This window comes from Chiloscyllium punctatum, chromosome 30, assembly GCF_047496795.1.
Source record: "Chiloscyllium punctatum isolate Juve2018m chromosome 30, sChiPun1.3, whole genome shotgun sequence".
NCBI lineage: Eukaryota > Metazoa > Chordata > Chondrichthyes > Orectolobiformes > Hemiscylliidae > Chiloscyllium > Chiloscyllium punctatum.
The window spans coordinates 13,438,915-13,452,429 of record NC_092768.1 but is presented as its reverse complement, the minus strand read 5'-3'; the positions used below and the strand labels follow the sequence as shown (position 1 = coordinate 13,452,429).

The 13,515-nt window shown below is 44.6% G+C and overlaps 1 protein-coding gene across 1 annotated transcript in view; it reads left to right on the top strand.

Moving 5' to 3' along the window:
• Window positions 1-13,515, top strand: part of LOC140455090 (uncharacterized) — a 115,145-nt gene that overhangs the window by 38,044 nt on the left and 63,586 nt on the right. Inside the window, exons 8-9 of the mRNA XM_072549752.1 lie at window positions 2,154-2,224; window positions 2,299-2,387. Coding sequence (XP_072405853.1) covers window positions 2,154-2,224; window positions 2,299-2,387 — 160 coding nt within the window. The remainder of the gene's footprint in view (window positions 1-2,153; window positions 2,225-2,298; window positions 2,388-13,515) is intronic.

Genomic DNA, 13,515 nt, shown 5'->3' with positions numbered 1-13,515 from the left:
CTTGGGGACATTACAGCCTCAGGCCTCAATATGAAATCCAATCATTTTTAGAGCCTGTACCCTTCTTTCGATGTACTTTACGTAACCCCATGCCATGGGTTGTTTGCAGCACAGCCAACTCATTTTCACCTGCCTTATTATCAGCTTTTCTCCTTCCCTGTCTTGCTATTCAACATCCTTTGGTCTGCTTCACTTTCTCTCGCTGTATCTCTGGGCTCCGTCTGCGCCTATCTGCTCACTCCACCCATCCCCCTGTTATCAGCATAAGGACCACCATTTCCCAGCTGCTATTAGTTCTGAAGAAGAGTGACTGGACTGAAAAGGTTATCTCTGTTTCTCTCTCCAGATGCTGCCAGGGCTGCTGAGTTTCTATTTTTCATTCAAATTTCCAACAGCAGCAGTTCTTCATTTTATTTTATTGCTGGAACTATCCCAGGGAAGGAGGGAATCTAGTGGACAGTTGGTAATGTCCCTGCCTCTGGTTCATGTAACACTTGGGGAATTGATGGCTCCTTGATGTGGAATTAGTCACTGTCTGGTCCCCGCTTGAATTCTCTTTTCTCAGCGATCTGCACAGCTCTGTTCAGGATATTTGTTGTCAGCGATGCAATTCTTTATGTTGGTCTCTCCCGAGACTGAACCTGTTACTTACGACTGATATCAATTATGTTATCAAAGAAATCACATCAAGATCACTGTTTCACCCTAACGTTTACCTTTATCCTCTTGTTGATCCGTTGGTACTTTGATTCCTAGGAACCTGACACCTCCTGGGATAGGACTGAGTTGGATTCCGTGTGAATAAACCAATATTCACACAGCGACTTGTCCCAATTCCCCCTCTGTCTCCTGTGTCATTTACGTCCTGTTCATGACAACATTTGAAAGGCCCAGTGGACAGTGTTAAATAACAGAACCAACGATTAACAGCTCAAGTCTAAGATATAAACGGTTTATTCACATGTTTATGGGGAGCAGCTCAAAGGCCCTCCACTGAATTACAAACAGTCACAGCCTTTAAATACAACCTTCAGTCACACAACATACAGTTACAATCTACCTGTCACTAACCTTGGTACATGTCATATGTGCTAACTGCTCATTGAATATCTAAACATGGATGCTCAAGATCCCAAACAGCTTGAAAAATATAACCTTGCTACAGTTAAGTGGGATCACCTTATTCAAAGATAGAGATGCGCTTCTCGAAAACAGTAGAAAGTTAAAATAATTCTCTTATAAAACTGCATTGTTGCTGAAATGCCTAAGTTCTAATTAGCAATAATAAAATAACAATGACACATTTATTCATATAACTGAGATGATGGAATAAATGGCAGGAAAAGCATTCCTGATGTTATTCAATGACATTACTCTGTGCGAAGTGTATGTGATACTTCTCTGTGTAAAGTGTATGTAAGACTTCCTTTTCTGATAAGTTCAAATCGGAGAAAATACATCATCTCCTTGATACTCTCACTGAGACATTGCTAGGAATAAAATACACCTGTAAAGGCAATATTTATACGAAGCTAGTCCCTGTGTAAAAGAAAATGTAGGATTGTTAACAAATAAGACTTTCCCAGAATGAATATTCAATTCTCATGGAATTACTGGACACGGCATGAGGCCACTTTGGCAGAGAAACTGTTTCCTTTCTCTCTCTGGAAAGTACACACTCTCCCGAGAAGTACACACTCCCTGATTCTGATTTCCATATTGACATCCCTAAGTTGGTAGGACAGTGCATTGTCCCCTTGGGACTAACAAATGACCCTCAGCATGCGGTAAGCTCAGAGGCAAGATTGACCTGAAATGATGGACAAGGAGAGAGGTGACCACCCTGACATCTGAGGTAGCTGTCCTGTATTCACTGGGGAGAAGGTTCCACCAAGTGATGCCGACACCGGGTGACCTCCCAGCCCCTGGAAATAAAGCCCATGAACGGGAGCTCGGAGACAGGGGGCAGTCCTCATCAGGAGGAGCAGAGTGATCCCAGGAGGGTAAACCCTGATTCCATTAACACAACCTGGAGTCATTTGCATACACCGGAATTCCTGGGAATACCCCAAGTGAGCTCTTTATAAAGGAAAGGATTTGAATAAAACTCAGTGGGAAACTCAGTTACTGACTGTTGTTTGTATTTCTCCCAGTTGCAGCTTCTCTGACCCTGGATCAGGACACAGTCCATCCCGAGTTCATCGTGAATGAGGACCGGACCAGTGTGAGACTCAGAGACAGTGCCTGTTCCCACATCAGAGACCACTATATGTTTGAGAGGTTTGATTCCTCTCTGTGTGGGGCTCAGAGGGATTCACCTCAGGGAAACATTACTGGGAGGTGGAGGTGGGAGAAGGGAGGGATTGGGCTCTGGGAGTGACCCGAGAGTCTGCGAAGAGAAAACCGGGAACCATCCCGGATCCTGAGCCTGGTTTCTGGTGTTTATGGAAAGGTCTTTCCGGTCGTTATTTTGCTGGTTCCTCCCCCTCATAGATCCTGTTCCCCCTGCCAATGCATCCCCAGAAGATCGGGGTTTTCCTGGACTGTGAGGTTGGACAGGTGTCATTTTACAATGTGGACAACATGTCCCATCTCCGCACTGTCACCCAGACTTTCACTGAGAAAATATTTCCTGTTTTCAGTCCAGGATTGATGGTGAATCACTGAGAATCTGTGGGATTGAAAATCACTGAAACATCCATCCCATAATTTCACAGCAGTACAGACCTTCCAGTCTCCAGAGAGTCAGAGGCTCGACTTATCCGAAAGATACACACTATACATCCCACCAAGACGGCCCCCCCCCCTCTCCCCCCCCCCCCCGAGTAAAACCCCAGTCTCTTGACCATCCAACTGCACCCACTGACACAGGACCAGCATCACCCCGACACCCTACACATAACCCACCCGACCCCTGATCTTCAACAGGACCTGATCACACCCCCCAACATTGGCTTCACCCCCCGACCCTGACTTTACCCCTTGGCCCTGACTTCACCCACTGATCTTGACTTCATCCCCGACCTTGACTTCACCCCTGACCTTGAATTCACCCCTGACCTTGACTTCACCCTGGCGTTCGACAAGGTTCCCCATGGGAGACTGATTAGCAAGGTTAGATCTCATGGAATACAGGAGGAACTCGCCATTTGGATATAGAACTGGTTCGAAGGTAGAAGACAGAGGGTGGTGATGGAGGGTTGTTTTTCAGACTGGAGGCCTGTGACCAGTGGAGTGCCACAAGGACCGGTGCTGGGCCCTGTACTTTTTGTCATTTACATAAATGATTTGGATGTGAGCATAAGAGGTACAGTTAGTAAGTTTGCAGATGACACCAAAATTGGAGGTGTAGTGGACAGCAAAGAGGGCTACCTCAGATTACAACAGGATCTGGACCAGATGGGCCAATGGGCTGAGAAGTGGCAGATGGGGTTTAATTAAGATAAATACAAGGTGCTGCATTTTGGGAAAGCAAATCTTAGCAGGACTTACTCACTTAATGGTAAGGTCCTAGGGAGTGTTGCTGAACCTTGGAGTGCAGGTTCCTAGCTCCTTGAAAGTGGAGTCGCAGGTAGATAGGATAGTGAAGAAGGCGTTTGGTATGCTTTCCTTTATTGGTCAGAGTACTGAGTACAGGAGTTGGGAGGTCATGTTGTGGTTGTACAGGACATTGGTTAGGCCACTGTTGGAATATTGCATGCAATTCTGTTCTCCTTCCGATCGGAAAGATGTTATGAAACCTGAAAGGGTTCAGAGAAGATTTACAAGGATGTTGCCAGGGTTGGAGGATCTGAGCTACAGGGAGAGCTGAACAGGCTAGGGCTGATTTCTCTGGAGCGTCGGAGGCAGAGGGGTGACCATATAGAGGTTTACAAAATTATGAGGGGCATAGATAGGATAAATAGGCAAAATCTTTTCCCTGGGATGGGGGAGTCCAGAACTAGATGGCATAGGTTGAGGGTGAGAGGGCAAAGATATAAAAAGACCTAAGGGGCCACTTTTTCACACAGAGGGTGGTACGTGCATGGAATGAGCTGCCAGAGGAAGTGGTGGAAGCTGGTACAATTGCAACATTCAAAAGGCATTTGGATGGGTACATGAATAGGAAGGCTTTGAAGGGGTATGGGCCTGTGACTAGATTGGTTGGGATATCTGGTCGGTATGGGCGAGTTGGACTGAAGTGTCTGTTTCCATGCTGTACATGTCTATGAGTCTATGACTTTATTTTGAGGTCATGACAGGTCGGGTTTCGATCCCGGAAAGGGAGGGCTCAGGCAGAAAGGCAGTGGGTCCTGTTACACAGACAAACTAACAGTAACATGCCATGCAGATGATTGAAACAGTGTCAAACTATTTTAATCAGACATATTAACCAATGAAAACCTACATCCCTTTTCTCAGTAATTAAAGACTTAACAGTAATCTAGGCTTGTTCAATGCATCACATCAGTTGTATGACACTTCTGCTACACTTTCTGTGTCCTATGTATCTTGTTCCACTAGCTTCCTGCAGAAGGACAGGTACTCTGAAAGCTTGTATTTTCAAATAAACCTGTCGGACTATAACCTCGTGTTGTGTGTGATTTTCAACTTTCTCCACCTCAGTCCAACACCTTTTGGGGGCGGCCTGGTGACTCAGTAGTTAGCACTGCTGCTTCACTGTCAGAAACCTGGGTTCAATTCCAGCCTTGGGGTTTGCACATTCTCCGTGTCTGCATGGATTTCTTTCGCTTGCTCCAGTTTCCTCGCACAATCCAAAGATGTGCAGGTTAGGTGAATTGGCCATTCTAAATTGCCCATAGTGTTCAGGGATGTGTAGGTTAGGTGCATTACTCAGGGGTAAATGTAGAGGAATGAGTTTGTGTGGGATACTCTTCGGAGGGATAGTATGGACCTGTTGGTCCAAGGACCTGTTTCCACATAGCAGGGATTCTATGGAACACCGGCACCTCCAAGTCAAACTATTAGGTGAGTTTCCCTGATTGGAAATTTCTCCAGTTCTGGCCAGACAACCATCTAAATGACCATGAGACGTGGAGCAGCAGTGGGTCATTCAGCCCTTTGGGACACCTCAGCATTCAGGGAGATGATGGCTGATCTGATCATCCTGAACTTCACTTTCCTGCGTTTGGCCCATGACCCCTGATTCCCTCACCGATTAATAATCTGTCTGTCTCGGCCTTGAATATCCTGAATGACCAGCCTGAAGAGCCTTCTCTGGGTGGTACAGCTCAATGGTTAGCAGTGCTGCCTCACAGTGTCAGGGAACTGGATTTGATTCGACCCTTGGGTGACCGTCTTTGTGGAGTTTGCATGTTCTCCCCGTGTTTGTGTGGGTTTCTTCGGAGTGCTCATGCTGAAAAGGCTAGGGATATTCAGGCTGGGTGGGTTAGCCACGGGAAATGCAGGGTTACAGGGATAGGGTAGGGGGATGGGTCTGGGTGGGATACTCTTTGGAAGGTCAGTGTGGACTCGAAGGTCTGTTCCCATGGTGTAGGGATTCTAGAATTCACAAATGAACACACAAAGGCCCATTTATGTCTATTCTGTGGTTTCTGTTGCTGAGTAAATCTTTTATTGTTGCTGAGATAAACCCCCTACACCAGGAGTTTCTCTTTTATGCAACACCCTTTGACATACTACCGTACTAAATGTCTTCCAGAAAGCTCAGTCTTCTATATACACTCATCCCTCTTTAGTTACAGCATGAGGCCTCTTCAAAAACTCCAACAAATTGGATAAACAGGTTTTCCCTTTCACATGATTACCTTCAATTTTTCTAAGTCCACTTTGAAAGCTATTATTGAAAATGTTACAATAATATCCCCTGAATAACTGTTCAGTAGGCTGACTTGGAGTTTTCTGCTTTCTGCCTCCCTTCTTTTGAAGAATTTACTGTTTTCCAACCTCATGGAACCTTCTCTGAAAGAAGGGAATCATAGTAAATGTATTGGAGTTTCAATTTCCTATCTCACTCAGCCCTTCTTTTCACACCTAAGGGTAAAGTCTACCAGGGCCTCAGGACTGTATCAATGATGCTGAGGTGGAGATGGTTGACAGCGTTAGGTTTCTGGGAGTAATAATCACCAATAATCTGTCCTGCTCCACCTACATCAACACCGCAGTGAAGAAAGGACAACAACATCTCTACTTCCTTGGATGCTGAAGAAGTTAAGCATGTCCACATGGGGTGAATAAGTCTTACCAGGTTTTACAGATGCACCACAGAAAACATCTAATCTGGATGCATCACAGTGTGATATGGCAACTGCTGTTCCCAAGAACACAAGAAGCTGCCGAGAGTCGTGAACACAGCCCAGTCCATCACATAAGCCAGGCTTCCATCCATTGACTCCATCGATACTTCATGCTGCCTTGGCAAAGCAACCACCAGCAAAGACCCCTCGATCCCCAGTTACACTCTCTTCCACCCTCTTCCAGCAGACAGAAGGTATAAACAATTAAATGCATGTATGAGTAGATTCAAGAACAATTTCTTCCCTGCTGTTAACAGACTTTTTGAAATTCTGATCTCTCTGCACCTTCTCTGTGGTAATAACAGTGTATTCTGCACTCTGTTCTGCTAACCTGGAGCACTTTATATGGTGTGATCTGCCTGTGCAGCATGGAAAACAACTGTATCTGTGTACATGTAATAACAATAAATTAAACTTAAACTTCTCAGTCTGCAGCTCCAAATCTTTGCCGAGTACATGTTCCCTGGTTGCAATTGCAATTTTCCTGAATTACTGTCTTCAATCCATTTCCTGATTTACAGCTTTATAGCCGCTGTATGTTGGCCCAGCCAGCACTGCCATATCCTCTGAATAAATAAAAAAGTCTATTTCTGGGATGTTCCTTACAGCTTCTCGACCAGAAGAAAGATACAAAACACTTGTTTAATTCATTTGCCGCCACCTCATTTTCCATTATTAGTTCCGCAGACTCAAATTCCTAAAGACAGACACTCACTTTGTTTCTCTTTTCTTTTTAAGTATCTACAGAAACTCTTACGATCTGCTTTTATATTTGTAAGCAGAATTCCCTCATATTCTATTTTTTCCTCTTCATTAATCTTTTAGTCACAGTGGCAAAATCCTGTCGAGCAATTGCAAAGACTGAGGACCCTGTGCTTCCATTCACTGGGTCAGCTTTGTTGGCTCACTTATAGCAATACCCTCCTTTTTGTGATCACTAATCAACTAAAAAGACACTGCCCTGAGGGGTGTGATTGCATCCTCAAACAAAGAATTCATTGCCCAAGCTTGATGTACATTTGTATGTACTAAATAGGAGTGGAAGTAAACAATTTGTTCCCTCGGGCCTGCTCCACCATTTAGTGAGATCATGGCAAATCTGTTTGCGTTTTAATGTCACAGTCCCATCTACCCCCAACCAGCCTTCACACTCTACCTAACAAGAATCTATCCACCTCTGTCTTCGAGATATTTAATAACCGCACCTCCACAGCTTTCTGAGGCAGAGTTCTAGAGTCATACGACCCTGAGACAAAAGCATTCCCTTCATCTCTGTCCTCATAGGGTGAGCCCTAATGTTAATGCAGTGCCCTCTCATTCTGGATTGGCTGAGAAGTGGAAACATCCTCGTCAGCTTCACCTTGTCAAGATCATTCAGAGTCTGATATGCTTCAACGAATTCAGCCCTCACTCTTCTCATCTCCAGTGAAAACAAGCTCAGTCTGTCTAATCTTTTCTCAAAATTCATTCAGTCCAGGTATCATTCCAGTAAACCTCCTCTGTACTGTCTCTAATATATTTAAATTTTCTTTAAACAAAGAACCAAAAAGTTACACACAACGCTGAATCTCATTGTATTTTGGCAAATTGTTATTCTCAGTGGGTTTTCTTGGAGGGATTCACTTACTGTGTATCCCACACAATGACGACCATTGTCGATTGGTGGAAAAACCCATCTGGTTCACAAATGCCCTTTAGGAAAGGAAACTGCCATCCTTACCTGGTCTGGCCTACCAATGAGACTCTAGCCCCACAGCAATGTAGTTGACTCTTTACTGTGCTCTAGGGATGGGCAATAAATGCTGGCCCATGAATGAATAAGAAAAACACTGCGCTGCCTGTGTGGCACTGCTCTTGTCCAGTGTAAACTGAACTCTACCACTCGCTGTAACCAGACGAATAGTGTGTCCCAGAATAGTGTGCATCATTGATGGTCGTACCATCTTGATACCCCAAAGAATGCCATCTTGTGTCATTCCGTGGCCCTCCTTGTCAGAATGAGACCTTTTGGACTCAAAAGAATTAATATTGCTTCTTCATCCACAGTTACTTGTTACAGTCAGGGGGAGGAAAGTGAACCGACGGTCAGAGCAGGGATCCCCTGTGGCCATTCCCCTCAGCAATAATTATACCGTTTTGGATACTGCTGGTGGAAACGGCCTACCAGGGGAAAGCCATAGTTGTCAGGTCTCTGGCACTGTGGCTCAAGGACTGCATCAAACATTACATTGGACAATCTGGCAGGAAACTAGCCACCAGGATACACGAGCACCAACTAGTCACCAAAGAACATGACCAACTATCACTGGCATCCATACACACAGACGAAGAGGGATACCAGTTCAACTGGGACATGCCAAACAGAGACGTGCACGGGAATTCCTAGGGGAATTTGGACTCAATTTGGAATCCATTTGCCAACCTCTCAGAAACAGAACCGGAAATGATGTCACCCACCACAACAATCTGGGACACATAAACAACAAGTGAGTCAGAACTCACGGTGGGCGGCACGGTGGCACAGTGGTTAGCACTGCTGCCTCACAGCGCCTGAGACCCGGGTTCAATTCCCGCCTCAGGCGACTGACTGTGTGGAGTTTGTACGTTCTCCCCGTGTCTGCGTGGGTTTCCTCCGGGTGCTCCGGTTTCCTCCCACAGTCCAAAGATGTGCAGGCCAGGTGAATTGGCCATGATAAATTGCCCATAGTGTTAGGTAAGGGGTAAATGTAGATGTAGGGGTATGGGTGGGTTACGCTTCGGCGGGGCGGTGTGGGCTTGTTGGGCCGAAGGGCCTGTTTCCACACTGTAAGTAATCTAATCTAATCTAAAAAAAAAACTCCAACTCTTCACGAGAGGCTCACTGATGTTACCTATTACAGCGACAAAATGTCTGAGACCAAACCCATTAGCTCAGTGAGCAAACAGACAACCTGATCCACAACCGGAGCTACAAACCTTCAAGATCTGACGACTTTATTGTATTTACTGCTCACAACGTGGTCTCCTTTACATTGGAGAGACTGATCACACGGTGCTTTGTGGAACATCTCGCTCTGTTTGAACCGATAAGCCTGAGCTTCCAGTTGCTTGCCATTTCAATAACACACTGTGGGAAATCCAACATGAGTGAGAGAGGATTTTTCCCAATGGGACCCCTGCAGATAGTGGGTCGGATCAGGGCAGATCCATCACAGGCTAGGGGGATGCAGCCCAGTTTGAAATGATTAAGGATTGAGGGAAAAATGGCAGGTTGCTCACAATGTCCCCCCATCCCATTCTCTAGGTGTTGGGGAAAACAGGAACCGTATCCTCAAAACTCCTCTGTGGAAAGATCTTCCCAGTCAGGAGCTGGAGGTAGGATGAGGTCTTTCCATTGAGACTCAGGGGGCTCTGAGCGACAGAATCCAGAGGAATGGGCTGTTCCCCTCAGGAGCTGGTCACTGGGCAACAGAGGAGAATGCTAGTGTGGATATGGTGGAATATTACACTGGGGAACTCACTGGAAATTGTCAAATAAAGTGCATTATCACTGCCCTGAAAGGCCAAGAGGACAGTGTTTAATTAACAAAAACTGACACCGAGTCCAGGATATCAGGGGTTTATTCACATTCATGTGGACAGCAGCTCAAAGGCTTTCCACCCAGTTACAAATAGTTGTGCCTTTTGTACAGAAACCATAGCCAGAAGTCCCCGCTCTGGGCACCACCCCCATCACAGCCGAGTCCAGCCTCCGGGTCAACCACAGTCAGAAGTCACTGCTCCAGGCAACAGCACAGAGAACCGCCTAATTCCAGGTCTACCATAACCAGGAGTCACCGCTCCGTGCACAGTCACTGCAAAGAGTCCAGGCTCCGGGCCTACTGCTGCATCACCAGAAGTCTCGATCCATATTAATGACACTGCAGCTGCCACCCCATCAACCCTCCTCTGGCCTTAAAGATGAAGAAAGAAATGAAAAAGAAAATGAAAAAAACATGACAGAGAGAGAGAGAGAGAGAGAGAGAGAGAGAGAGAATGAAATGCCCTCCCTTTTGTCTGATCATCCTCATCCAGAAGGATTTTTATGACTGTCCTAGAACTATCCTTCCCTTCTTGGTTCATTCCAAGGAAGCATGGTTCTTTGCACAACTGCTTCAGCTTTATTACAGATTCTAATGCCTCCTTTTCTGTTGATCTCTTAGACCATTCCTATTACTGAAATCAGTATCCCATGTGACATCCAGCAATAGGGTTTCAATAACTGATCTTATTACCATGAGCACATCTTCTTTCTATCACTTTCTGGCTTTAGTCTTTCTCCTTTATTATTTCGGTAACCTTCGGTTCCTTCCCTGAAACAAGGATTACTTCCATCTGCAGATAGTTTATTCCTCCAGTTTCCTCCTGGAATCCCATAATACCATGCCCCCATCTATCCCTGTCTCTGAGACATCATAGGGATCTGCCAGAGTTGCTGCTCTTCTGACACTCACCTAAATATTACCAGAATACCATTTATGTATTCTTCCATAAACATAATTTTCTTTACATCTGCAAAATCTTTCTCTACCTTTGGTGATCAAAAGCACAAAATATTTTTTCCCTTGTGAATTGTACATAGGTGTGATTATGTTTCCACAGGATGGTCATTATGGGAGACTAAGGGAAATGCTATAAAACTCTAGTACGTCGGATGGATCATTTTTCATCCAAAGTGTGCAGGAAGGTTTCCTGACACAGTCGTAAATATTAATTGATAAGCTTCAAGGACAAGCTCATAAACATGAAGTACAGTATTACCTTTTTAACAGTTCTATAAACTGCAGATTGATCTGACAAAGTCGAGTATACAGTCAAAGCTAAACTTGTCAAAACCCTCTGGAATGTTACACTCGATACACTATTCAGTCACTTCATCTGTCCAGCTTCCTTCTCACGGGAGATAAAATATTATTTGACTCCATTCTCAAAAAATTTAGCACGCAGCATAAATCGATAGTTAAATCAAATTCAACATTGAAATCAGAATCATTCTCTGACCTACGATCTTTTCTACCCCACACATATCAGAACCTCTGGCTTTTACAATCCCTCTTCAAAAATAACCAGGGACAACATAACCTTGTGAAAGGAGCAGCATTGTCACAAATGTGAACTCTGTATCTCTTTTCACAGATGCTTCTAGATCCACAGTCTCTCTTGCATTTTCTGCTTTTATTTTAGACTCCCAACATCCACACTATTTTGCTTCCACTTACCCATTATCCACATGACTATTGAACTATATTGCCTTCCAGGTAAACAATACTTTAATTTTAAACTGAGAGTTGATACTGGATGGGGAGATCCAATGGATAGGACTTACATGGACTTTCAGAAGACTTTTGATATGGTTTCTCGTAAGATATAAGCTTGCAAAAAGTGAACTGCATAGATTGTCTGTTATATACTTACATGGATAAAGAACTGGCCGGCATACAGGAAATGTTGCTGTGGGTCTGGAGTCACGTGTAGGCCAGTTTCCTTCCCTTATGGGCATTCCCGAGCCCTATGGTTTCTTCCAACAAATGGCAATGGATTCAGGGTTATCATTGGACTCCGCATTCCTGATGTTTATTGAATTCAAATTCTACCATGGTAGGATTTGAACATGGGTGCCAGAATATTACCTGGGTCACTGGGTAATACCACTAGACCATCACCTTCCCAATGGATGAATTTTAAGAGAAAAAAAATGATGTTGCACAAGATCCAGCTGATACTCACCCATTGTTCAGAGCAGGCAGTGCACATCCAAACCAGCTGTAGTGAAATCAGGACCTTGAGCAGGGTTGGAATGTTTACCCACTGGGTTTCACTGTGCTGACTGAATCATTTCCTCATTGGATGGTTGAGAATGTGGAATTGACCTCATTCCTCCATCACATTCATGGTGCTCCTACTGATGTCTTACTCAGCTTTCATTATGAAGTTCGTCACAGGCAGATGCAGCAGAGAGACAAACTTCAGATTCAACGAGCGCTCAGTCCTTTGGGGAGGGAAGCATGTGGCGTGCTTCCGGCAGGAAACCCGCATCATTCTGAGAGACTAACCGTGGATCCTGAAGGGAGAAGGAGGCTTTATATGGATGACCTTGTCCTGAACTTGTCAAACAGCAGGTTACTATACAGTTCCAGTATTTTGCTATGAACCAGACCAAATACCCACAAAATATTTCAAGGAGTTAGCCTGGACTCTACCCTTTTCTAATTTGAAGACAAGTTTAAGGCATTGCATTCAGGATATGATTCAATTGGTCAAACCACTAGGCTTTAAGCAAAACTTACTTTATTCTTACACTACAGTTAAAACACAAAGTATACTGAAGAGGGAAATCAGGAGGGCAAAGGGGACATGAGATAACTTTGGCAAATAGAATTAAGGAGAATCCAAAGGGTTTTTACAAATAAATTAAGGACAAAAGAGTAACTAGGGAAAGAATAGGGCCCCTCAAAGATCAGCAAGGCAGCCTTTGTGTGGAGCCACAGAAAATGGGGGAGATACTAAATTAATATTTTGCATCAGTATTTACTGTGGAAAAGGATATGGGAGATATAGACTGTAGGGAAAGAGATGGTGACATCTTGCAAAATGTCCAGATTACAGAGGAGGAAGTGCTGAATGTCTTGAACCGGTAAAGGTGGATAAATCCCCAGGACCTGACCCGGTATACCTCAGAACTCTGTGGGAAGCCAGAGAAGTGATTGCTGGGCCCCTTGCTGAGATATTTGTATCATCGATAGTCACAGGTGAGGTGCCGGAAGACTGGAGGTTGGCAAACATGGCGCCACTGTTTAAGAAGGGCGGTAAAGACAAGCCAGGGAATTACAGACCAGTGAGCCTGACCTCGGTAGTAGGCAAGTTGTTGGAGGGAATCCTGAGGGACAGAGATGTACATGTATTTGGAAAGGCAAGGACTGATTAGGGATAGTCAGCATGGCTTTGTGCGTGGGAAATCATGTCTCATGAACTTGATTGAGTTTTTTGAAGAAAATGTGGTGGAGGCTCGTACAATTGCAACATTTAAGAGGCATTTGGATGGGTATATGAATAGGAAGGGTTTGGAGGGATATGGGCCGGGTGCTGGCAGGTGGGTCTAGATTGGGTTGGGATATCTAGTTGGCATGGACAGGTTGGACCGAAGGGTCTGTTTCCCTGCTGTATATCTCTATGACTCTATGACAAACAAACAAAAAAATGCTTAACTGTAACCTCATCAAAATATTTGACAAAATAATAT